Raw genomic sequence first — 24140 nt, forward strand, 5'->3', positions numbered from 1 at the left:
GCTCCAATTATAGCATGTTGGATCTCCTTTGTCTTCTAGTTCAATCATTTGTTCTCTGATCTTTTTTCCTTTTTTAAAATTTCATATTAATTTCTTTGTTTTACTGCTATACTTCAGTGTACTTTATTACATTTTCATTCAAAACTATTTTCCTTATGCACCTCTTTCCCCTCCATTTTGGTCTGGTAATGCCTTACTGTCTTGTGAACTTCTTAATAATTTTAGGGTTTTTTTATTTGCCATTGTATCGAGCATTTTTTAGTTAGTTTTTCTTTTGAGGGTGGGCACAGGGTTGGATAACCTAGCCTGCTATTACTGAAAACAGAAATTACTTACTTAGTCATAAATGCCCCCCCAGCCCCAGTTGCAAGTGTCCTGCTAAAAGTTAAAGAAGGATATGCAAAGGGAGATGTTATAGTTCTTTGATTTGGAGATATATAGGGTGCCTGTTTAATGCCTTATTAAGACGATAAACTTCAAAACTTCTTCAAAAACTTCCTGTTCCCCATCTCATCTCATGCTACCTTTTTTGATTCTCTGCCCAGCTATGAAGGCCTAAAGCCTTGTTTGTTTTTCTGTTTGAAGGATGTCATGAAAGACAATTGTCAAATAAGCAGATAAAGTAGCAAATTATGAAGTATATTTATTGAGCAGTGCTTGTTTATCTGGAGAAGATAAAAGTGCCAAAATATAAGAACTGTGTGTATTTCCATGTCTTCCCTGAGCTTCGTCCCCAATCACTTGGTTAGTATAAAAGGGATCCTAAACTTTGGGAGGAGGCTAAATCTAGACTAGTTACATGGAATAGACACCTTTGGTTAAGGCATTTGTTCTAAGCATTTGATGTATTTTTGAAGATCAGTATTTTCTAAACCTCCTCGTATTTGAAAAAGCTTTAAAAAAAATGTGGCCTGTATTCAGGAATTAACTGTATTTGTTCTAAAACTTTTTTTCACTCTTAGGTGAGCAAAGGAAATAACTAAAAATGACAAGTAGAAGACTTGAGGAATCCATGGGGGCTGTTCAGATGGGATTAGTCAAAATGCTTAAAGGATTCCAAAACAAAGTTTTGCCACCCTTGATTCCAAAGATGGTTACAGAAGAAGAAGTAAACCGAATGGTAATGTATCAGAGAATTTCAGTGTAAAATACTTACTACAGTCTCCTCAGGAGAACGACAGCTGCGACTTGGCATTCTCAGAATATCAAATAGAATTACTGACTGAAAATATAAATTTAGCGAGCATGGTAGCTTGTTGCAGAGCATAGGCACCTCTTAAAGCCCGAGAAGTTTTTGAAATTATATACCTCGAAATAGACATTTAAGGTAGTCAGTTGGAGTAAGACTATGGAAGCAAATTATTAAGATTTTCTAAATATTTGGTTGAACCCTGTAAGACTCATTTGTGTAGTTCAAATACAATCAAATATCAGAATTTCATAGGTTTTAACCTAAATAATCTATTATCTGTTGACTGGCAAGAGTTATTTTTGTTTGCATATTTGTAGAACATAGAATATTAAAATAGTGACTATTGTAGATAGGAAAAATACATTATTTTTTTTTCTTTAAAAATAAAAATATTTATATTTTTAATGAAATTATAATGATTTGGTGAGAATTGAATTATAAACTACATGCTATTCACTGCAGTCTCAAGTTACATTCCAATTAGTAAAATAAAATCTATCATCATTTCTTTTGTGGTGATTATTGTTTCTTATTTAAGGTAACTCCTGACTTTTTGCCTTTAAGAGTTTGTTTTTATTTTAATCACAACACAGCCGATAGCCTCTTAACATTTTAGTATTCTAATCTGGGTTCCAATTTTTAAAAAACTCGAAAAAACAAGGTAGAAGTTATATTCGTAATATGCCTTCGTTTAAATGGATTCAATCACAGAAAATAATTCTGTAGGGGATTTGAAAAGCATTGATTTTTTTAACCCAAGATGAAATAAATCAGCTAAATTAGATGCCTCTGATTGTTTTGCAAAGTCTTGTCACATACTGAAGCATTACGTTGCTGCCAATGATCGTAATCTCCTTGTATCTAGAGTAGGCCCTGGGTGGTGGTGTTGACTGTATCACTGTCAGTATCCAGCTTATGATACTGTGCTATAGTTTTGCAAGACACTATTATTGGGGAAACTGGGCAAATGGTATGTGGTTTCTCTCTGTAGTATGTAAATTACAAGTTTAATTAAAAAAATTCTTTCCTGGTATTAAATAAATAAATAAATAAGTCAGTAAGTAAATAAATAAGTCAGTAAATAAATAAATAAATAAATAAAGCAGGCCCTGGAATAATGAGAACATTCCAGAACAATAATAATAATAGTGATTCGCCCTGGGTAACTAAGCCCTTGTTGGGTTATTCAAATGATAAATGATAGGTTACATTTTTTCCCCTCATAACATTAGGCAGTGTTAAAGCATTTTGTGTTCTTCTTTGGGTATGTGAATATGACTAGCAGCCAGATCTGATGATTGGCTTAGAGCTCCTTTAAAACAAGGTCTAAATGCGCTCTTACGGTTTCTAAAGAGTTCCGATTCATTTCTAAGTAGTGTCATCACACTTCCCAGTTCCTTTACATTTTGTAAGCTTGCTCTTTAACCTAATATAATAGTTAAACACTCCAAACTTTGCTTGCAGGTGTAACTTCAATTGAAAAATAGAAGTATTTCAATCTCCGTAGCTCCGAAGCCTTAAAGTGGTTTGAGAAAGAGAGTTTTATGCTCAGATGCCTCTTCTGAGCATAAATGTTAAGCTCTTTGGACATGTTCCTGTGCAATTTCTTGATTCCCCTTTCCCCCAGGTTCCTTTGTGTGATTCCTTCCGAATCATAAGGAAATAGCAACCACATGTCATTTCAAATTACTGAGCAAAGAGCTCACAAATGCATGGGTACTTCTCTTGTATTATTTAGTTACTTTAAATATTTTATAAGGGAACTTAGTGGCATTCCAGAATTATCCTGAAAGTTGCAAACAGATTAGTCATTACTGGTGCTAATGAAAACACTGTTTCAGTATAACCATTTATGAATCTTTGGCTCGTTGTTTTAAATTTTAGCTAACACCCTCAGAGTTCCTGAAGGAAATGTCCCTCACCACGGAGCAGAGACTGGCTAATACACGGTTGATGTGCCGACCACAGATCATCGAGCTTTTAGATATGGGGGAAACAACACATCAAAAGGTAGCTACTTTCTGTCATACCTGCATATAAAGTTAGGCCCTGTAATACTGTGACCATTCTAGAACAACAGTAATAGTTATTGTTTCTGTGCTAATGAACCAATTACTGAGTTTGTTTTATACATTCTTTTTCTACCTTTGTTGACCTTGATATCTGTGATTTGATATGAAGAGAATTACAATTAATAAGTACAAATAACTTTTGATTAGTTACATTTCTTTCTTAGGTACTTCTGGACACAATTGTTGAGTAATTCCAATAATTAAATTAGCCAAACCTAATTAAGTTATCTATTTAGCACAAGAAATCCCTCCTTACCTGAGCTGTCATCAGTAGATAGGAAGAGGGCAGAATTGTTTATTAAAGTAGGCATTTGTTTTGTTTTCTGGCTCATTTCCAGTAACAAATGTGTCCTTTTAGTCTCTAAAGAAGATATTTTAACATGTTTCTATGTTCTAATGTAAAGCATATATTCTAGGCTTTAGGAACATATGGTTATAAAATAAGGTCTTATTTTCTACTTTTTAATTGCTTAAATTATATGTTTTAATTTTTATGTAGAAATTATGCTATGAACCTCCATCAGTTGACTGCTAGAAATTCGCTCCTCAGAGGGTTCCTTAAACTATTCCTGAGCATTTTTCAGAGTTATTTCCCATATGACGAATGAGACCCTGACACTCTTGCTCTCGCTGCAACACCATTGCCTCTCCTGTCTAGGATCTGCATAAAAATTTACTTTCCTCTGAGCACTGCTAGCTTTAGTTATTATGTATCCTTTTCCCCATAACCACTCTGTAACTTTGAGGCAGGGAACATGGCTTTTCCTAGTGCTAATTCATCCTAATTAAGGGCTATTTGCTCCTTTCCCATAGCATAACTAATACCAGACTAGGTGTATTTTTCTGTGCATATTGCTTATATGTGTGTGTGCATGTGTGTGTGAGTGGGTTTAACGTATTTTGACTACTGCTGTGAAGGATGAGGAAATTAGTATATTTTACTATATCTCATCTTCTCTTTCTTCTTTCAACTCAGTTGTTTTTATTTTATTTTATTTATTTTATTTTATTTTATTTATTTTCAGGAGTTTCATTTGTCTTTTAGTTGGGTGTCAGTCATCCTCTACTAATTTCTTCAAGAAGAGCTTATGGAAACTATATTTCCTTGATTTTATATGTTTTACAATGTTTGCCTGTTGCCTTTATACTGAAGTGCAGATTTGTTAGGTATAAAATTCCTGGGTCACACATCTTTCCAATAAGAGCTTTGCAGGCCTTTTCCTCACTACCTTCTGGCTTTAAATATTGGTATGTAAAAGTATGAAGCCAGCTTGTTTTCCCCACTACAGATACTTTAATCTTTTATCTTGTATGCCCAAAGATTGTTTATTCTAATTTAATGTCCAACAATTTCAATAGGATGTGATTAAATTTTTCCTGCGACACTATGTACCTTGATTTTATTCCTACAAAGTTTTTCTTGAATTACCAAGTATTTGTTCATGCCATTTTTGGTTCTTTTCTTTAGGAATATCAATTATGAACGTGTTGGACCTTCTTTGTCTGCCCTTCTACATCTTGTATGTTCTCTCTTATCCATTTTTAACTTTCTGTTCATTTTCATTTCACTGTAATTACATACACCAGGCTATCTTCTGTGTCCCTTACTTTAAGTTTTGTGTGTGTGTGTGTGTGTGTGTGTGTTTCTCTTAAAATTCATTCTTAAGCTTGACCAGTTCAGCATACTTGGGTTGTCTCACAGCATTGGACGTAGTTAGTGTTTCTTTTTGTATCTTTTTATTCACATATCTCAGATATCACATTCCTTTGGTTTTCTTCATGGTCTACTTCATAGGTTGCTTTTTTCTTATTTTATTTATTGGATCTTTTTCCTCTTCCTGATCACTAAATGCTGGAGCTCCCTGTTCTTGGTCCTTGAACCTCTTCTTTTCCTTCTGAACTCACTCCTTAGGTGACCCCTTCTGGGATAAATGCTTTAAATCCCACTTTTTAAATTATTAATTTCATAATTATATCTCTTGCTACAGCCTATAACCTGAACTATAGATCATACATTCAGCTCACATATTCAGTTAATTTCTGGCTAACTTCACTCAATTTTATGTTTTTGAGACTTGTGTTTAGCAGTAGTTTATTCATTTTTATTGATGTATGTATTCCATTGTATGACTATACCACATTTATTTTTCCCTTTTATTGTTGATAAGCATTTGTTTTTTCCTCACATTTTCACTATTATTAATGATGCTATTGTAAACACTCTTATACATATCTTTTAATGAACATGTACACATTTCTGTTGGGCATATACATACAAGTAGAATATTTAGGTGATAGGCTATGCATATGTTTTGCTTTGGTAGATAATTGCCAGTTTTCTAAAGTGACTGTACCAATTTATACTTTCACTAGTCGTGTGTGAGAATTCCAGGTGCACTACATCCATGCTAATTTTTAATATTGTCAATCTCTTTAAATCATTTTATTGGTTGTGTAGAGCTGTCATGCTGTGGTTTAATTTACAATTTCTAGATTTGAGCACCTTTTCCTATTTTATTAGCCATTTGGATATTGATAACATCTTTTATCAATTACATGTTTATTTTTTGTGTGCATTTATTACTGATTTTGTGAAAGTTCTTCAGATGTTCTGGAGACTAGTCCTCTATCAATTATGCATATTGCAAATAATCTTCTATTGTTTGACTTTCTTTTCTTATTCCCTAATGGGTATCTTTTGATGAACGTAAGTTTTAAATTTCAATATGACTTAATTTACCAATATTTTCATTTATGTTTTGTATTTTCTGTGTCCCATTAAAGAAAGTTTTGCATTCTTTAACATCATGAAGATATTCTTTTCAGTTTTCTTCTGAAAACTTTGTTATTTCACCTTTCACATTGAGAGCTTTGATACACTTGGAATGGTGTGTGATAGGGATTAAATTAATATTTTTCATGTGGAATATCCATTTAATAAAACACCATTATTGAAGGAAAAATATCCCTTCCCCAGTGCTTTTTAGTGTTACCTTTGTTATAAATCAATCATCTATATATTTAAGGATTTGTTTCTGGGCTTTCTCATCTGTTATATTTGTATTTATGATAAATACTGTGTTAGTGTCTCACTGTTTTAATTACTATGATAAGTAACAGTATACGATGTTAAATAATGTAGGGAGCAATTGAGATCTTGCACCTTGGAATATGTCATCAGTTTGGCTCAAATAAACTCTTATAAAAATTTAAAAAAATATATAATTATGATAAATCCTGCTACCTAATAGAACAAGTCCTCCTATCTTGTTCTTCAAATGGATCTTGTCTATTCTTGGTCCTTTTCCTTTTCCATATAAATTTTATAATCAGCATTTCAATTTGCCAAAAAAATTCTGGGATTTTTTTTTTAATTGGGTTTCATGAATTTTTGTATCAATCTGAGGAATACTTGACATCTTTAAAATATTGAGTCTTTTAATTCATGAACATGGTATTAATATATTCCTGTATTTATGTAGGTCTTTTTAAATTCCTCTCAGTAATATATATTCTTAAAATATTATTAAATTTTTTGGGGTCATAGCTAGTACATAGAAATATAATTGATTTTTGTATGCCGATCTTGTACTTAGTGACTTTGATGAATCACTAATTCTACCAGTTTATTGGGTTAGTTATTTTGAATTTTGTAAATAAACAATTTTTTCTTCTGGAGTAAAGACAACTTTGTTTCTTCTTACTAAATTTCAAATATCAAAACAATCTTCAATTTTTAATATAAACCCAACTTGGTCATGATGTGTTATCCTTAGATATTGTGGGTTTTTAATTTGCTAATGTTGTATTGCTTTTTGTTGTTTGAATCTATGGTTCTTGAGTAAGACTGGCCTATAATTTTCCTTTTTCCTACTGTCTTTCTTACATATATGAAAGTTATGCTGATATTATCAATTGAGTTGGGAGATTTAATTTTTTATTTTTCTTTCCTTTGGTAGAGTTTTCATATTTAGAGTTTGGAAGAGTTTCCAGAGTTTCCACAATATTTGAGTTGTATCTTCTTTAAATGTGTGTTAGAATTTGTAAAGTTATTTGGGGAAGAGTTTTTGCTATGAAGGATTTTTACTTACAAGTTCAATTTCTTTAAAAGTAATAGAACTATTTGTATTTTCTATTTCTTCTTGTGCTAGTTTTGATAAATTGGATTTTTGTAGGAATTTGTACCTTTTATCTAAATTTTCACATTTATTGACATCATATACATTTATTGTCTAGTTACTTGGTTCAGATTCTGTAGTAATGTCCCTATTTTTGTTATTTTATTGGCTCTTTGTACCTTCTGTTTTATTTTCTTGATTAGACTTACTAGTTATTTTATCAATTTTAGTAGTCTTTTTGAAGACTCAACTTTTGACTTTATTATTTCTATAGTCTAGTTACTTTCTATTTCATGAATTTCTGCTATTGTTTTTGTTATGTCATTTTTTTCATTTGTTTTGGTTTTAATCGGTGTTTTCTGTTTTATCAATTTCTCTTATTGTTTTTGTTATGTCATTTTTTTCATTTGTTTGGGTTTTAATTTGTCTTTTATGTTTGCTCTTGTATTTCCAAATTATTGAGATGAACGCTTATATCTTCAATTTCCATACTGTGTGCCAAGGTGTCCCAGGGTGCAGCCAGGAACCTCGGGGACATCATGGATAAATTTTTAAGGAAAAATGGCAATACTCAAAATGTGTTGGGTAGTACGCAAGCTGTTAGCTTGAGATAATTTACACTTTCAACATTAATCATACTATCTTGTTGGCTCTTTAGTGCCTTCATGCAGGTATTTGTTGATACTGCTTTTCTTGTTATTCTCATAGGGGAATTGGTTACAATTACCTTATTTACTTTTACCATTACTAGAAATAAAAGGTTTGGATTGGTGTTCTCATTAGACTCCGTTGTTGTTTTTTAAACTGAGGACGACTACAGGTTGTTTTTTTTTTTTGTTTGTTTGTTTTTTTGTATTAAAGAAACTGATGACAATCACCTTACTAATTAGAACAATTGTTGTTTGTAGTAGTTACTCCTTTTTGAGTGTTTCCTATGTTCTTAGTATTAATATCCATAGGCCTATGTTATATTTTCTTATCTTCCCCAGTCCTTTTGCCACTGTGTGACTACATGTTTAATTTATTATTTCAACTGCAGTTTTCAGGAATCGACATGGATCAGGCATTATTCCAGCCCTTTCCATCAGAAATTGTATTTCAGAACTACACTCCCTGTGAAGTCTATGAAGTTCCACTGGTTCTGAGGAACACTGACAAAGTGAGTATGTACACTGGTATGACTGTATTTTTCACGGATATGTAAGAAGGGATTAAATAAAATGGCGTCATGTAGGATCTTAGATAAGTTCTTTAATTTGATAGACCTAGGAAAATAGATGAAAACATGCCCTTTGACTGTAAGCTTAATGAAGACAAGACTGTGTTGGTTGGTTTGCTGGATGTTCAGCCCCTGTGCAGTGCCCAAGAAACAGTACACTCCCAACATGTGAACTAACGTTTTGTTGAATAAAGGATTGGCTAGATGAATGTCATGAAGTTCTCATGTGTGACCAGTTGAGCTAGGCTTTCATTTAAGACAGGGCAATTACTATTCATGTTTACACACTTTGCATTAGAGCCTCCAATCCCTAATGGAAGATACAAACTCTACTCATGTGAATTGCAGTTGTTCAGTCAATGCATTTACATTCTACAAATTGTATTTAAAAAAACAACAACAAACTTCTAAAGAGATGAGATCCCTTTCGCCCCTTTTTATCTCCTTCTTTCTACCTCAGATAGCCTTCAGATTTCTCTATGGATAGTTTTGGATGGCTTCTCCCACTGTTTATACCTCATCTCTGTAGTTGCAACTGAAAATGTCTGCTCTATCATTCTGCCTTTTTCTTTAGAGATAAATTAAGATTTATTTCAAGAAAAGGTTTTAAATGTCTGAAGATTTCCTTGACATCTAACAATAATGAAAGAAAGAATAAGGTTGGAGGTCAGCATGAAGCACAGTTAAGTGTGAAAAGTAATCACAGGGAGGAAAGCAGCTGAGAGTTGCTACACTTCAGGTGTAAAAACAAGTAGGAATAGCTACAGAAGTCTAAGAATGTGGAGACAAAGTCTCACTATAAGAACAAAGGGAAAAATAATTAAAGATTATGTAAGAATCCAAGGCAATGGGAAGACTTGCAGTTACATTTAGTACAGCTCATTAAAGGAATCAGTGATGCCTTTCAGAGATCAGTGGGGTGATTTGTGACAGCAAAGGCAGACTCTGGAGAAAAGGGTATATTTAGTTTTTTTGCTGCAGGACTGTTAGCAAAAGAAGCTCGTGGGATGGATAGAAGCTAAAGGGTAGGCATAGAGAAGAAAAAGAACCCAGGTGTTCAGGGTTATGCTCCTAGCCCTCAAGAAGAGATATCCCAAAGACATTAGGACTCTCTCTCTTAATGTAGAGCTGCCAACCAATTCAGTTTCTTCCAGTTCTCTTTTTCCCTTTCTACATTACTTTGTGACTCTTGCTCAAGGGTTTTTTGTTTGTTTTTTGTTTTTAAGGCTTTTAAAAACAGAGAGAAGCTAGTCTAAAGGGTACTTTGACCACTCCTCCCTGGTGCTAGACAAGAAAGGATTGTCAGTGAGTGTATATGGGCAAGTCAAGGAGAAGGGGCATGCGTAAGTTTTGTTTGTGAAAGGGCACTCAATTCTAGTGGATAATCCAACACCTCTTGGTAAGCTACTGCTAGAAGGTTGAACCCCAGGAAAGGATGGTTCTCATCTAGGGAAATCTAGTAGCAACAAGAAGACAGATTTCTCTTTGTTCTTGCTTCACAGTAGTGTTTACTTAGGACAATCCCATAGAGAGGGAAGGTGGATTAGATCAGGACTTGACTCCAAACACCTTTACTTGGGGAAGCCATAGCACTTAAGGCAAGTGTCTGTTTTTTCATCTGTAGAATGGGAGTCATAATGAAACTCAAAGTTGATTGCAAGGATTAAGTGGCACATCATGGACAGTGATGGTCCATAGCAGGAGTGCAGTGAGTGTGATTTCTTCTCCCAGAGCACTTCTCAAATGTTGGGGAATCCAGCTTAACTCCGCTGTGTGGGTGGGGTTTTAGCAGTTAGTCTTTGAAGATAGTCACATTTAAATAATAAAAAGAACAAGGACTTGTAATAACAATAAAAATGAGTGATAATAATGTTAATAAAAATTAAAGCTAAAATGCATTGAGTGCTTACTTTGTGTAGGGCACTTGGATAAAGGTAGGTACTGTCATATCCTTTTACAGTTGATGAAACTGAAGTTCTGACCTGACTAAGGTCGCATGGCTGGTAAATAGTAGATGGAGATTTCATGTTTAACTACAAAGCCTGTGTTTTTTCTTCTGCATTTTCACATGCACAGTGTCATCATTGTATGTTTTTCTTGCAGATTCCAAGGTTGGTGAAAGTTGTTGAGGAAAGTTCACCTTACTTTAAAGTAATCAGCCCCAAAAATATTGGCCAGAAAGTAGCTCCAGGAGTGTCATCCATATTCCGAATCCTCTTCATTCCAGAGGAGAACAAGGTAACAGCAGTGCTGGCAAGAAATTGGTTGAATGCTTATCACTAGTGGTTTACAATTCTGAACATTCATGGAGATGGTGGTGTGGGTATATTATTGTTAGTGTTGGTGCTGGTGGTGGTGGTGGTGGCATTGGTGTTGTTGATGGTATTGGTGGTGGCGGTGTTGATGGTGTTATTGTTGGTGCTGGTGGTGGTGGTGAGAAGAGTGGTGAGGGTGGGTGAGAGGAGCGGGTGGCCTATCACTGGGAATGAAGAAAGAATTGTCAGATGCCGAAGGCTTATATGAGCTCTAAGCCAGGATGTAAAGAAGGGTAATCCTGGATGTTCCCCGCCCCGTCTCCTGTGGCACCTACCTCAGCATATTCATATTTGACTATACAGCTAGAAGGACACCAAAAAGGTAAAGGTGTGATTCAGATGCAATGAGTTGAGACAAAGAATAGGGGGGACTATGCCTTTTTTGAAGTTTGGGGTCCTAGTGAGTTACATCCTTCCTTTCCACATTCTAACTAGTTTAGGAAAGATATCCAAGACCCAAATATCGATCACATTATCAGTCTCATTAATGGCAAAGAATGTGGCCAGGATCTGAGGCCTAGACTGGGCTTCCTCCTGCTCCCCAGTGACTAGTAGATAACCAGTCCTTAGTGATGGTCTGACCTAACTGACAGGTCCACCCAAGCACGAGTGAAGATGCTAGAGCTGAGAGCAGAGACCTGCCTGCTCTGCTTACCGTGTCTGTGCACAGGCAGGCTAGAAAGAGCCTGAGTTCAAAAAGAGGCCATTTCCCTTTAGTACCACTACAGCTGTGGGGCATCTAGCCCACTGTTAAGCTTTCCTCGGTTGTAGAGATTCCAGTTCTTCACGGGAGGCAGGACCATCTAAGGGGGACTGAGGAAGGAGGCTTCCTCTTCATCCCTTCCCCAAGAGAACGGAATTGTGGGTTTTCCTCTCTATGAGCCAAAGTGACTGGGACTTGTGAGGAGGAGGAAAGGGGTTTAGCATGATTGAAGGAGCGAGGACAGAAGACAAAGCTAAAAAAGGCATAACAAAATGTCAGGTTATCCATAACACTGCTGGTGTATGTGCTGTCCTGTATTGTGCCATTATGGTTGGAATCAAAACAGTGTAATGGAAATGGAGACAACTAGCTTTGAATCCCTGCTTCTCCTTCACTAATACTTATTAGCAGTTGTCAGTGTCATTACTAGTATTCTTGCTACTATTGCTAATGTTCCAACTTTTTCAGACAGCAAGAATAAGGAATTTAGTGTGGTCTGCCAAGCATGTATCACTGTAGTGAGTGGTTATACATTCCATTATAATAATAACACTGCTGTGATTATTTTTGCCACTTTGTAATATTACTATTTGTTTCTTGGGTTGTGTGTATGGACCTGTCATTTTGTTTGGGGTAATATTGAAATAAATGAAAAGACAAATAGCTCCAGAAGTAGTCCTTTTTGTTATGTGTTATTGAAGTCCTGGTGTTTTCTTGAGGCTCAATACCCGAATGTTAAGTGTGAAGAGAACGTTACCTGGATTTAGTTTGGGTATCAAATTCCTACACTGACGTTTCTTTAGGAAGCTGATTATGAACCTTCATGCAGCTTGAAATATAAAGCTTGCTGGATTTGAGGAGATGGCTTTCCTTAACTTTTTTCTGTACTGAGGAAAACATGTCTTCTGTTAGATAATTATTGTCCTATTATTGCAAGTAGTCTGACTGGAAAGAGGATACATGGAACGTTTTGAGGAGGCAGAATGTTCTATGTTGTGATAGGTGTGTGGGTTATATGGATGAATTCATTTGTCACCATTGTACATTTAATATTTATGCGTTCCAATATATCTAAATTCCACCTTAAAAACTATAGAAATATAATATAATAATAGAAGTGGGAACGGATGGAAATATAGACAAAGCCAGAATAACAGAATATTAATAATTCCTGAATCTGCGGGTGGGTACATAGGTACATATTCTGTTTTCTTTATATGTGATTTAAATTTTCCCTAATGAAAAGCTAAAAAAACAGAGACTTTATTACTGCTTATCTATCCAGCAAGCAAATAATTGAAATGTATTTTAGGTATGTTTTTATTTACTTTGTAAATGTGAAATGCTAACATTTCCATTGAGGACTATTACTTGGTTCTATTTTGTGGCTGCTTATTTTACTCCTAGCTTTTTAATTCCCTCTTCCTATTCCATTTCACCAACATTGCATGTCTGTTGGGAAACCCCTAATTAAAATGTAAATGTTGTTTTACTGTTTCTTCTGCTAAGAGTTTGAAATTTATCAAAGACTATATGCCTGTATGAGGAGTCATAGAGTGAGAATAATGGTTACCTATGAGAAATTTAACTATCTAATTTTGGATACATCAAGACATCTTATTGGATTTGGACTCTAAACTATAATATAATTTACAGAATGTGTTTTTCTAAGGACATAGTAATTTCTCCTTTTGCTAACTGTCTAAGACCGATGTTGTGTATTTAGGGAAGCTCGTGCTGCTAATTTTGTGCCTCCTTTTCTTCAAAGATCCTGTTACACTTGCACCATGAGTAGGGCCCCACTCCCAGGAGTTTTTCCAGTCTCTGGGCATCTACAGTCAGTCTTCCGGTGGGACAGAAATGCACAGAACGACCAGCTAGTGTTAGCTGTGCTGTCTTTAGTGCTGTTTCAGAATGTAGCAGAGGACTGACTAGAGCCAGATTTATTTTAGGAAAAATAAAAGCCCGTCTTTCACTGTGTCACTCATTCTTCAGTTGGCCAAATTGATAGCCAATGTACATACTTATTTTTCCTTCTTAGCCCCTGCTGATCTGAGTACTCCCCATTCTCATTTACCCTCCTCACATCTGGAGGGTGAGATATGTAAATTGCAGCATGTCATAGCTTAATAAGACAGTCTCCTTTCAATCGGATTTTCAGCGCCCATGTATATTAGCATGTCGAAGATCATAATGCAAGTTACATTTTTTCCTGTTATCTATTAATCTGGCTTCCTGGGGACTTAACTTGTTAAGAATGCCAACAACCCAGAAAACAGGTGCAGCAAATTGGCTTTGGCTTTCCTTATCTATCCATCTCACACACTTTTAAAAAAGAAGATGGGATATGTTATTAATCTAATAATCCTAGCATGCATTTCATGTATGGTAAAAAATATAATAGTCAGTGTTGCCATATAACACTATAAAAGTCTGAAACTTGGCATTTTTTTTGACCTCTTAAATTTGTATCTTTACCATTAAAAGGAGTATGGAAAATGTTAGGCTTTTGGAGGAAAGCAAAAGTGGGTCCTTCCCTGAGCTTAAGGAAACATCTGTTTACTGTAGTAGCACCAGAGGGAAATGGCTTCAGTGGATAAAATAGGAAGTGATGTAATTTTATTGCTCAGTTATGTTTTAAGAAAATATCTAATGTGTTGTCAGAATAGTTTTCTTAGTTTGTTACTATGAAATTGAAAAATCATGGCTCAAGAATAGAAAAATGTCAACATATTTTATGTTATCCAGGTATACAACAATAACGAACTATATAGTATATATTGCCAGTATTTTTAATTAAAGTGTAGATATCATAAAATTTCCCTCATGTGGAAACAATGTTTGTTGGCAAAAATGATGACAGTGATTTTGTTTTCTTCCTGCCTGCAATCAGCCATCTCTAGTTCTGTCTGGGTCACCCCTCTAACCCTCGTGCTTAGCGCAGTGCCTGATACCTGGGAAGTAGGCAGTAAATATTTGTCAAGTGAGATAAGTAAAAGTTAATCTCAAGAAAATATAAAGACATTTCCTTGAGAATGGCCTACAGATAATAAAAGCAAAAGCTTATAAAAAGGGCTCAGATATCTTTTTGTGTCACGAGTATATTAGACCTTAACTTTCTTGTCATTTTGACCAGGAGAAAGGTGTCTAAGAGTCTTCTCTAAGAAGAGAGTTTCTCTCCATTTTGTTTCATATTGTTAGGGAATCATATCACTAATTTTCAGTTTTCTGGACTTGACCAATATCATTGTATAATAAGGCTAATGATGTTGAGAATTCTGTTGATGAAGAACTCTTGATAATTTAGTACCCAAATAAAGATATTAAAAATGAATAATATTCTTTCACTTACTCTGCCAGGCCCAGTCCTATGAGCTGGGATTCTTTGAAAAACAGAACAAACTTTGGCCTTCATGGAGCTTATGTTCCACAATGAATAAACCAACAAACATGTAATTTAATGTCAGATACTGATACTGACATGATAGAAAGTAGAGAGTGATGGGGGTCCTGTTTTCTTCCAATAGGAGGATCAGGGAAGACTTTTCTGATGAGATAACATTTGAGCAGAGAACTCAATTAAGCCATTCAAATATCCGAGGGAAGATATTTGTCTGGGAGCAGGACCAGCAAGTACAAAGTTCCTGTGCTTGGCAATCGGCTCAGGGAAGTGCCACACTGAGGATGAGAGTTCTCCTTTTATATCTAATGAGAAGACATAAAGAGTGACTTAATTCAGTATTTCTTTTGCATTTAGACTTAGTACTGGGGAAGATACGTGCTCAGGGCCTCGGCATTTTTATTTGGGATGGTCAGTAATGGTTTTGCACAAGAGGTAAAATTTAAACTGGGTTATTATATATATATATCAGTTAGCCGTTGTACAATTACAGACCACCCCAAAATTCAATGGCTTAAAATAGTAAACATTTATTATTGCTCACAACACTGTGGTTCAGCGGGTCTTGACGAGGCCTGCTCATGCATTGGGTAGGCAAGTCTGCCGATCTTGGCATGGCTTTCTCACATATTTGGGGCCAAAGGTTGGTCTGGCATGGCCCTAGCCGGGACACCTGGGCTCCATCCTGTAGTAGGCTAGGTCAGGCTTGTTTACCTGGCAGTGCCAGGGTTCCACAAGCAAGACCGAAAATGCCCAAAGCTTCCTGAGGCTTCAGCTTGGAACTGGCATTGTGTAACCTCTGCCACATTCCCCTGGTCAAAGCAAGGGCTGGAGAAATAGACTCTACTCTTGATGGAGGAGTGCAAAGTCATATTGTAAAGAGTGTGGGCGTAGAGAGACCCTTATTTGGAGCCATCAGTTTAATGCATGGGCTTGAAGGTATGTAAATAGGGTTTAGAAAGAGGATGTGTAAACCTCCTCTGATCTAAAGAAAAATGTGCCTTCACTATCCTCCATCCCATCTCCCTAATACCTGAGAAACACATGAAGTATAAGCTTTCCAATGGCTTGTAGGTTTCAACACTTGAACTGTTCTTTCTCGCTCAGAAAAGAGTATCTCCTTGAAAGTACATCTGTAATTGTCTTGAGAAGGTTTCACAGACTATATTGTGTTGGTAGATTCCTGGCTCCTGGCCATATTTCTTGTCCAGTTATCTTGATCATGTTGGTGTTTCCACAGATGATGATTTTACCCTTCTCTTGTAGGATTATGCCCATATGGTGACCTGTGTTACGGAGAGAGAAAAGTTTATCGTACCCATCAAGGCCAGAGGTGCACGAGCCATCCTAGATTTTCCTGACGAGCTGAATTTTTCCACTTGCCCTGTCAAATACAGCACTCAGAAAATTCTGCTGGTACGAAACATTGGCAATAAAGATGCTGTGTTTCACATCACAACTTGCAAGTATGTGTTCTTTTGGCTCTTGGTTTTGATTGATTATAGCTAAGTCTAGACAGCTCAAATAATTTGCTAGAATAGCAGTTGGGGTGGAACTGCTTGTTACACCCTTTAGTTGCAAGGCTGGGAGATGTAGGGCAGACTTCCTCTTCATCCCAAAAGGAAACCAGATTTCAGGGTTACCTGTTTGGGTACGGATAGTTTTCTGAAATGCCGGGTAAGAGTCTTTCTATTTAGCATAGAGAATGGCCCATGGGAATCTATTAATAACCATATTTGTTTTGACTCTGAATTTTATAATTGGCTATATTAGTTTTCTACTGCTATGGTAACAAATTACCACAAATGTAGTAGCTGACTTTGCAGTAGGTCAGAAGCCCCACTGAGCTAAAATTAAAGTGTCAGCAGGGCTGTGTTCTCTTCTGGGGGATTAAGGGAAGCCTTTTCCAACTTCTAGGGGCCGCTCATATTCCTTGGCTCCTGGTACTCAGTTTTCTCATCTGAAAAATGGGGAAAGTATAGTAGCCACTTAATAGGGATGTTGTGAGGAATAAATGAATTAATAAATGGAAACTGCTGGTACACAGCAAGTGCGATATAATATGTTTGTTCTTTTATTGTTTCTTCAAATGCTCTACTGCTAGTGTGGTGGGCGGAATAATGGCTCCTGAACATGTCCACGTCCTAATCCTCTGTCAATGTGTAATAAATATCACATGACAAAGGGGGATTAGAGTTGCAGATGGAATTAAGTTTGCTAATAAACTGACCTTAAAATGGGGAAGTTATCCTGGATTATCTGGGTGGGTACAATGTAATCACAAGGGCCTTTCAAAAAGAAGAGGGAGGCAGAGAAAGGGTTCAGAGTGATGAGATAGGAGAAGAATTCAGCCTGCTGCTATTCCTGGCTTTGAAGATGAGAAAACTGAGCAATAGACAAGTTGTATAACTTGTTAAAGAGCACATATCTAATAAGTGAAGGAGTTAGATTTTCATCTGATTACTGTGTTTCCCCGAAAATAAGACCTAGCCGGACAATCAGCTCTATTCCATCTTTTGGAGGAAAAATTAATATAGTCTTATTTTACTATAACATAAGACCGGGTCTTACACATATTAATATAATATAATATAATATAATATAATATAATATAATATAGTATAGTATAGTATAATATAAATAATATAATATAATAAATACCGGGTGTTATATTAATTTTTGCTCCAAAAGACGCATTAGAGCTGATTGTCTGGCTAGGTCTCATTTTTGGGGAAACAGGGTATTTATGGAATAGCTACAGGATAGTAGACACCATGGGACAATATAAAGGATGATGAGAAAATCCTTGTCCTCAAGAGAAAGAACGATTGTTATGGGACATGAAAATGGAGGCTAATCAGCAGGACCATATCAAGAATGATCAGCTTGGGAAGGTAGGAAACAGGGTCCAGTTCTTTTCTGTGACTAAAAAGAATAGTGTGTGTATTGATCTGGATTGTGAGCTCATTTTCAGAAGGGCTTTATCTGTGGAATCATCTGCTGGTTTAAGGACACATCTCTCTAGAAAGGATTAGCATTTTCTTCTGCCTGGTTCACAAAGGTTAGACTAAATAGATCTACTCTTTTGGTCATTATTTGGCTGCAGGGGACTGTAGTGCATATTCAAACCCCAAACCTACATAAGACACCTGTCCAGCGTTATGAATCCCTAGAAGACCTTTGTTTTTCTCTCTCACAACCAAGACAGACATTTTTCTTTGAGCTGATGGGAGAATGGTTTTGTAGCCCCTCAAGTTTCCTGGGTTTATGTGGGCATTTTGTTTCCAGTCCCCTGACTTGACCACCCCAATGCAGGGATGTTAAAACCCAGGCTTCAAGATTGTGGGAACCCAGGGAAGACTCAGCTAATAGTTTCCTCTTTATTTTTGAATCTTGTGGATTTGCCTTATTTGTTTGCATGCTCAGACACACTTTTATGTAAGTTATATTTTATCTAGTCTTTCTAGGTATTTTCTGGTAGAAGAGTTTTTGGGTTCCTCAGTCTGCCATGCTGTAGGCAGCAGGCTCCCATAATGCTGTTGAAGGGAATGCTGGGAGGGAATTTGTGTTTATTCTTCCATTTGCCCTAGAAGCATCGCTATCTCTGAACCATTTCATGGAGATCCAAGTTTCTGTCTGGTATTTCTCCTGGCTGAAAAACTATTTTTGATATTTCTTATAGCACAGGTCTATTGGAAATTCTCTCCGTTTTTATCCAATTTTTTTTTTAATGCAAGCATTTTGCCTTCATTTTTGAAAGATACTTTCTCTACAGTATAGAATTCTGAGTTGACAGTAATACACACACATGTTGTTTTTAGTACTTTAAGGCTATCACTTTCTTGTCTTTGGCTTATATTTTTCTCATGGGAAGTCTGTTATAACTCTTACCTTTGTTCCTCTGTATGTCTTTGTCTTGGGCTTCCTTCAAGATTTTGTCTTTGTATTTGGTTTTTAGCAGTTTGAATATGATGTGTGTAGGTATGGGTTTTGTTTTTTGTTTTAAGGAATTTATTTTGCTTTTGTTTAGTTTTGGTTTCAATCCTGCATTGAAACCTCAGAGGTTCTCTGAGTTTCCTGGATCTTCTTTATTTTTGGAAAATCTCAGCCATTAGTTCTTCAAATATTTCCCCTACTCCATCCTCTCTCTTTCTTCTGCTTGTAGGGAAGCTCTGTTTGCCACAGGTAAAACAATCTCCGTGTGGGGGTGGTAGGAATTGTCCATTTTTAGATTTCAGGCCACTTGTTATGCCTGCAACCTCAGCTCTCTGGTTGGTTGAAGAAAAGTTGTGATTTTGTTGTTTATCTGGATTTTTATTTTCATTGTTAGAGTAGAAGAGACACTTGCCAGCCTTCTTCGTCCTAGGTGGAAGCAGGATTCTGAATCACTTTAGATACATCAACCATCAAAAGCAGTGGAAAAGTTCTTTTGAAAAACAATGTCTCCTGATGTTGTCCATAAGTGCTTAAACAGACTTTGTTTGTCATCTTATGGTGAGGCTCATGTATTTTGGTTGAAGAAGAAGGAAGCAGATTGTTCAACTGGCTCACCATAATTTAGAAAAAAAAAACCACCGCAGTCTTTTTTGATTTAAAATTACGCCTCCCACAACCACCATTTTTATAATACACATTAAAAATGTCCTGTTACATTGGTATTTTTCCAATGAAAAATAGAATCTACCTAAAATGGAAAAACAAGTGCAGGCAGCATATCTTCCTGGACTGTTTGGCTAAAAGTTGAAAACTACACATAAATGACAATGTCTTTCAATATTACATTCCTGTAAGGTGAAACAAAGTCACTTCACAGATGTAATAGTGTGAAGTTGCAGGAAAAGATCTTAAACTTTTCTATCCATATAACTATGAATGTGAATTATTTCCTCCTAATATAGAAACATTTCTAAGGTGAAATGGTGAGCCAATTCAAGGACTAGCCAGGAATCATAAAGACATTAGAAACTTTAGTCCAACATTCCCGTTTTACAGGTGAAGGAAAGCAACTCTGAGAAGGGAAATGACTTATCTAAATTCCCCCAATAAGTTAATAGCAAAACCTGGATTAAAACAAACATGGGCCAGTTCTGGGCTTGTTTACTCTCAGATCTAATCCCTGCTTTTCTCCTACTCTGCTCAGTATCCTTATGGGGCCTTATTGGCCTCCTGGGTCAGCTGGATTCTAACTGTATTCCACCAGTGGGGGGCACTAGAAGGAGATTGGGAGCTAGAAAGAAGCCAGGGTATTTCTTCTCCTCCCTTTCTGATTTAGGCCAAGTCCCTAGCCAGTGGCTGCATTTTCTCTATGGCTCTAGCTCCTGTTAGACAGGCCTGCCATGGTTCCAACTTCTGCCAGGTACCCAGGATCTGGTGACACTTTCTCCTTTCCTTTTGTCTCCAGCCCAGGGTGGACATGGCTTACTGCTGTTACTAATCCCTGAGCTATCTCACTGTCACTGTCTTAAATTGGGCTTCTCAACTCCCATCTTCTGTGTGACCAAGTCTCTCAATTAAATTCGCTGTTTGCAAATATTTTCGTTTTCCTGTTTAGGCTCTGCATGAAATAGTAGTTTTATGTTCTTTTCACAAAATGCTTGTTTTCCAAGCATGCTGTCAATTCTGTGAGTTACCTCAAATCTTTCCAGTAAATCCCTTTTCTGTTGAAGTTAGCCAGAGTTGGTTTCTGTTGTTTACAACTGAGAACCCTGATGGCTACCATGAAAAAGGATGCAGTTGAATTTGTGGTCACATTGTGTTGAGTCAGAATCTCTAGGGAGATCCATTGACAAATATCCATTCTCAAAAATACAGAGGCGATTTTCTTGCCCAGACAGTGTTGGAGACCACACTTTTAGTTAATATGATTGTCAATAGACATGACAGAGCAGTGGACATAGTTTGAGAATTTGGAGTCCAAAGCCCAGCGACTACTCTTGGTCTTGGTGCTTTTAGAGTCAATATACAGTGAGAAACAATATTTCACAAGAAATTGTTTAGAAAACATAATATTCTTTTCATTGAAGTAATGATGTAATTAATGGTTACGTTTATAAATGGTTAGGCTCATATACATTATAAAAAATAAAACTTTCTTTACATGTCTGTTACTGCCATTATTAAGTTGGTGCAAAAGTACTTGTGGTTTAAAAGGTTGAAAATAATTGCAAAAACCACAATTACTTTTGCATCAAGCTAATAGAATGTGAGCTTTTCACGTACAAGGATTGCATCTAACTTTTTTTATTTGTATGTCCCCAGCACCTAGCAAAGTGTCTAGAATAAATAAGTGCTCAATAAATGTTTATAGGATACCTAAGCAATAATATATTACAAAGGCAAAGCTACAACTATAAACCTCTACAATAATTTAAAATAAACATGCTCCAAGTACTATAAAATAAGCATAGTGGTTTTTTTTACACTAATAAAAGGAGCTGCAATGTCTATAAAATGCACAGGGAACATAAATGATTACTCTTCAACTTTATTACAGATTTGACCTAAAATTCTCGTGGATACCAGAATAACTTTGACTATTAAAGTAGGATTAATTTCAGAAGGTGAAATAAAAGGATTAAGAAGCAATTTCAAAATCTCAAGTTAGGAATCAGTTAATAAGAAAGCTTATCTAAAGAAAAAATACTATTCAATATTTAATATAATAAAACCAATATTTAGTCTTCTGCTAAAATACTGAATCACTTTTGGATAGAATAATTTTAGTTCTTAAGAGCAGTTCATAGGGGATTGAACAAAAGTCTTTCAAAATCTTTCTCGTGGATCATGATTTTTCACAAACCCAAGTTCCCTCCCTAATCAAGTATTCGGTATTATGAGGATGTGATATGAAAACCAAACACTTTGGTAGGCAGAGCCAGCCTTATACCCTTGAGGAACACCACCTTTTTCCTCTTTGTAAGAGCATTTTCTGATACTCGATATTTTCTAGCCTGTGCAGCCTGTCTGCCTTTAGTAAAATGAAGTATAAAATCAAATTACAATATTTAAGCACAAGAACTTAACATACTTTACCCAATTAACATCTGATTTATTGAGAGAGCATAGGCAGCTCTAAATAGCAATGGCTATTCCAGGTGATTTTCTACGTACTGAAGACATTTAGTGCAATATAAACCCAACCATTAGCACAACAGGAAAGTATCTGTTACCTCTGTATGGAATTCTAGAGGTCCTAGAGAAGGGTCATTTTTCCCCATAGAAAATTAGCTTAGGTTCAGCAATGTAATACTATCTAATTCACTTTAAAATTGTTCTTTTGCTACCAAGTAATATTTGAAAAGAAAATGAAAGCAATTTCATTTCAGTGTAGGAAGAAAAATATTAGGAACGAGGGAGGCAAAGAAGAAAAAAAGAATAAATTATGTTGTTCCCAAAGCCAGGAAACTGGGCCAGTTCTCAACTCTTCAGGTTCTTACTGAGGTCATAAGGAAGGAAGGGACTTTTGAGACCATGAGACTCTACTTCATCTCCCATGAAGCAGAGACTCTTGAGACACTGAAAGTCCTTCTCTGTTCCACCAACATGTTATAAAGATTAATTAATGGTTACAGGTACTTTTATTTCCTTCTAAAAGTTTATTGTAATTCAGTTTGACAACTTCTGAGAGACCTCTGTGAGTAAAGAACTATGCATGGTGTAGTGAGAGACAGAATGGTGAGTCTAATGGTGGCTCCCACCTTCAGGGATAGACAGAAAGAACTTGAACTTGAAGGCAGGTTTCCATCCCAGCTCCACCATGACCTAGTTGAGTAACTTTGGGACAGTCACCTGCACTTTTGGGACATCTGTTTTGTCATGTCTAAAATGCAAATAACCTTCCTCAAGTTTTTTTTTTTTTTTCAGGACTAAAACAATTGACACATGTAAAGTGCCAGTGTAGCACCCAGCGTAGAGTATGTGCTCCTGAAATTTTGTTTGCTTTCCCTTTCCTTTCACCTCAAGAATCTCTAGCTATTGAGAGAGGCAGGCATGAAAACTAACTATAGTACAAGGTGAACTGTGAAGTAAGAAGTGAAAAAGAAAGTGATAGCCTCTGAGAGGAAGGAGACATTATTAATGAGGGAAAATCAGGGAAGGTTGTATTTAAGGGTTGATTTTGAGTCGGGGCTGTGATAAGAGACTTTGGAAGGAGTGTGACATGTGAAAAATGGTGAATATTCCTGTGTGACCCCAGCAGTTCTGGAATGTCTATGTGGGGGGACACAGTCTGGTTGGAAGGGAGAGGAGGTACGGTGCCCGGGGAGGTTATGGGTGAAGAGACTAAAGCCATCCCATCCCATCCCATCAACCCTGACTTGGAATGTGACAGGTGTATAGGATATTTGGACAGATGTATGTGTTTAATGAGAGTGCAAAAACTGCTCCGGAGCAGATTATGTGGGACCTCGAATGCCCCGGACTTTGACCTTTATTACATAGATTATGAAGACCACTGTAGGTGTTTGAACAAGAGATGGCTGTGTTATGACCTGTGTGTGTGTGTTACAAAATCTCTAGAGCAGTGTGAAGGATTGAGAGGAGAATTATAAAACCTTAAACTCCTCTAAACACCCAAGATCATCCCCAGGAGCACCTTCCATCTAGGGGCTGCCAGTGAGGGGGAGGTAACAATAGCAATAGCAGAAATAATAACGAACACTTGTTTAGCACTTTCTATGTGCCAGGCGGTGTTCTAAGCACTTAACCTACTCATATATCATCTCCATTGGTCCTCATGACAATCCTATAGGTAGGTGCTGTCATTACCTTCATTTTACAGATAAGGAGACTGAAGTTTCAATGATTTGCCCAAGGTCATGGCCGAGCTGGGTTTTAAACTCATTCAGTTGACTCCAGACTAGTAACCTCTACCCCATAGTGCCTCTACAGCAATTCCTAGGGTTCATATGAGGTTTGGTGCTGTAAGTATTAGAAAAGAACAAAGGATAGGAAAAATAGAAGTGAAAGGAGAGGTACATCCAAACAGAGAGCACCGGAGTAAATAAACAATTGCCTGTGATGGGAAGCACTAGGGGTCCTGCAATAATAATCTCAGGTACCACCAAGTGCTACCTTTGCCATAAGCTCTGTACCCTCATAGAAGAAAGCTGAGGTTTTCTGA

At 36.4% G+C, this 24140-nt stretch overlaps 1 protein-coding gene across 1 annotated transcript in view; it reads left to right on the forward strand.

Annotated features, from left to right (window-relative positions):
• The window catches only part of HYDIN (HYDIN axonemal central pair apparatus protein), a 293325-nt gene that overhangs the window by 9954 nt on the left and 259231 nt on the right, over nucleotides 1–24140 (forward strand). Inside the window, exons 2-6 of the mRNA XM_081030536.1 lie at nucleotides 963–1120; nucleotides 3077–3202; nucleotides 8422–8541; nucleotides 10705–10839; nucleotides 16286–16485. Coding sequence (XP_080886662.1) covers nucleotides 986–1120; nucleotides 3077–3202; nucleotides 8422–8541; nucleotides 10705–10839; nucleotides 16286–16485 — 716 coding nt within the window. The 5' untranslated portion in view covers nucleotides 963–985. The remainder of the gene's footprint in view (nucleotides 1–962; nucleotides 1121–3076; nucleotides 3203–8421; nucleotides 8542–10704; nucleotides 10840–16285; nucleotides 16486–24140) is intronic.

This window comes from Rhinolophus hipposideros, assembly GCF_964194185.1.
Source record: "Rhinolophus hipposideros genome assembly, chromosome: 21".
NCBI lineage: Eukaryota > Metazoa > Chordata > Mammalia > Chiroptera > Rhinolophidae > Rhinolophus > Rhinolophus hipposideros.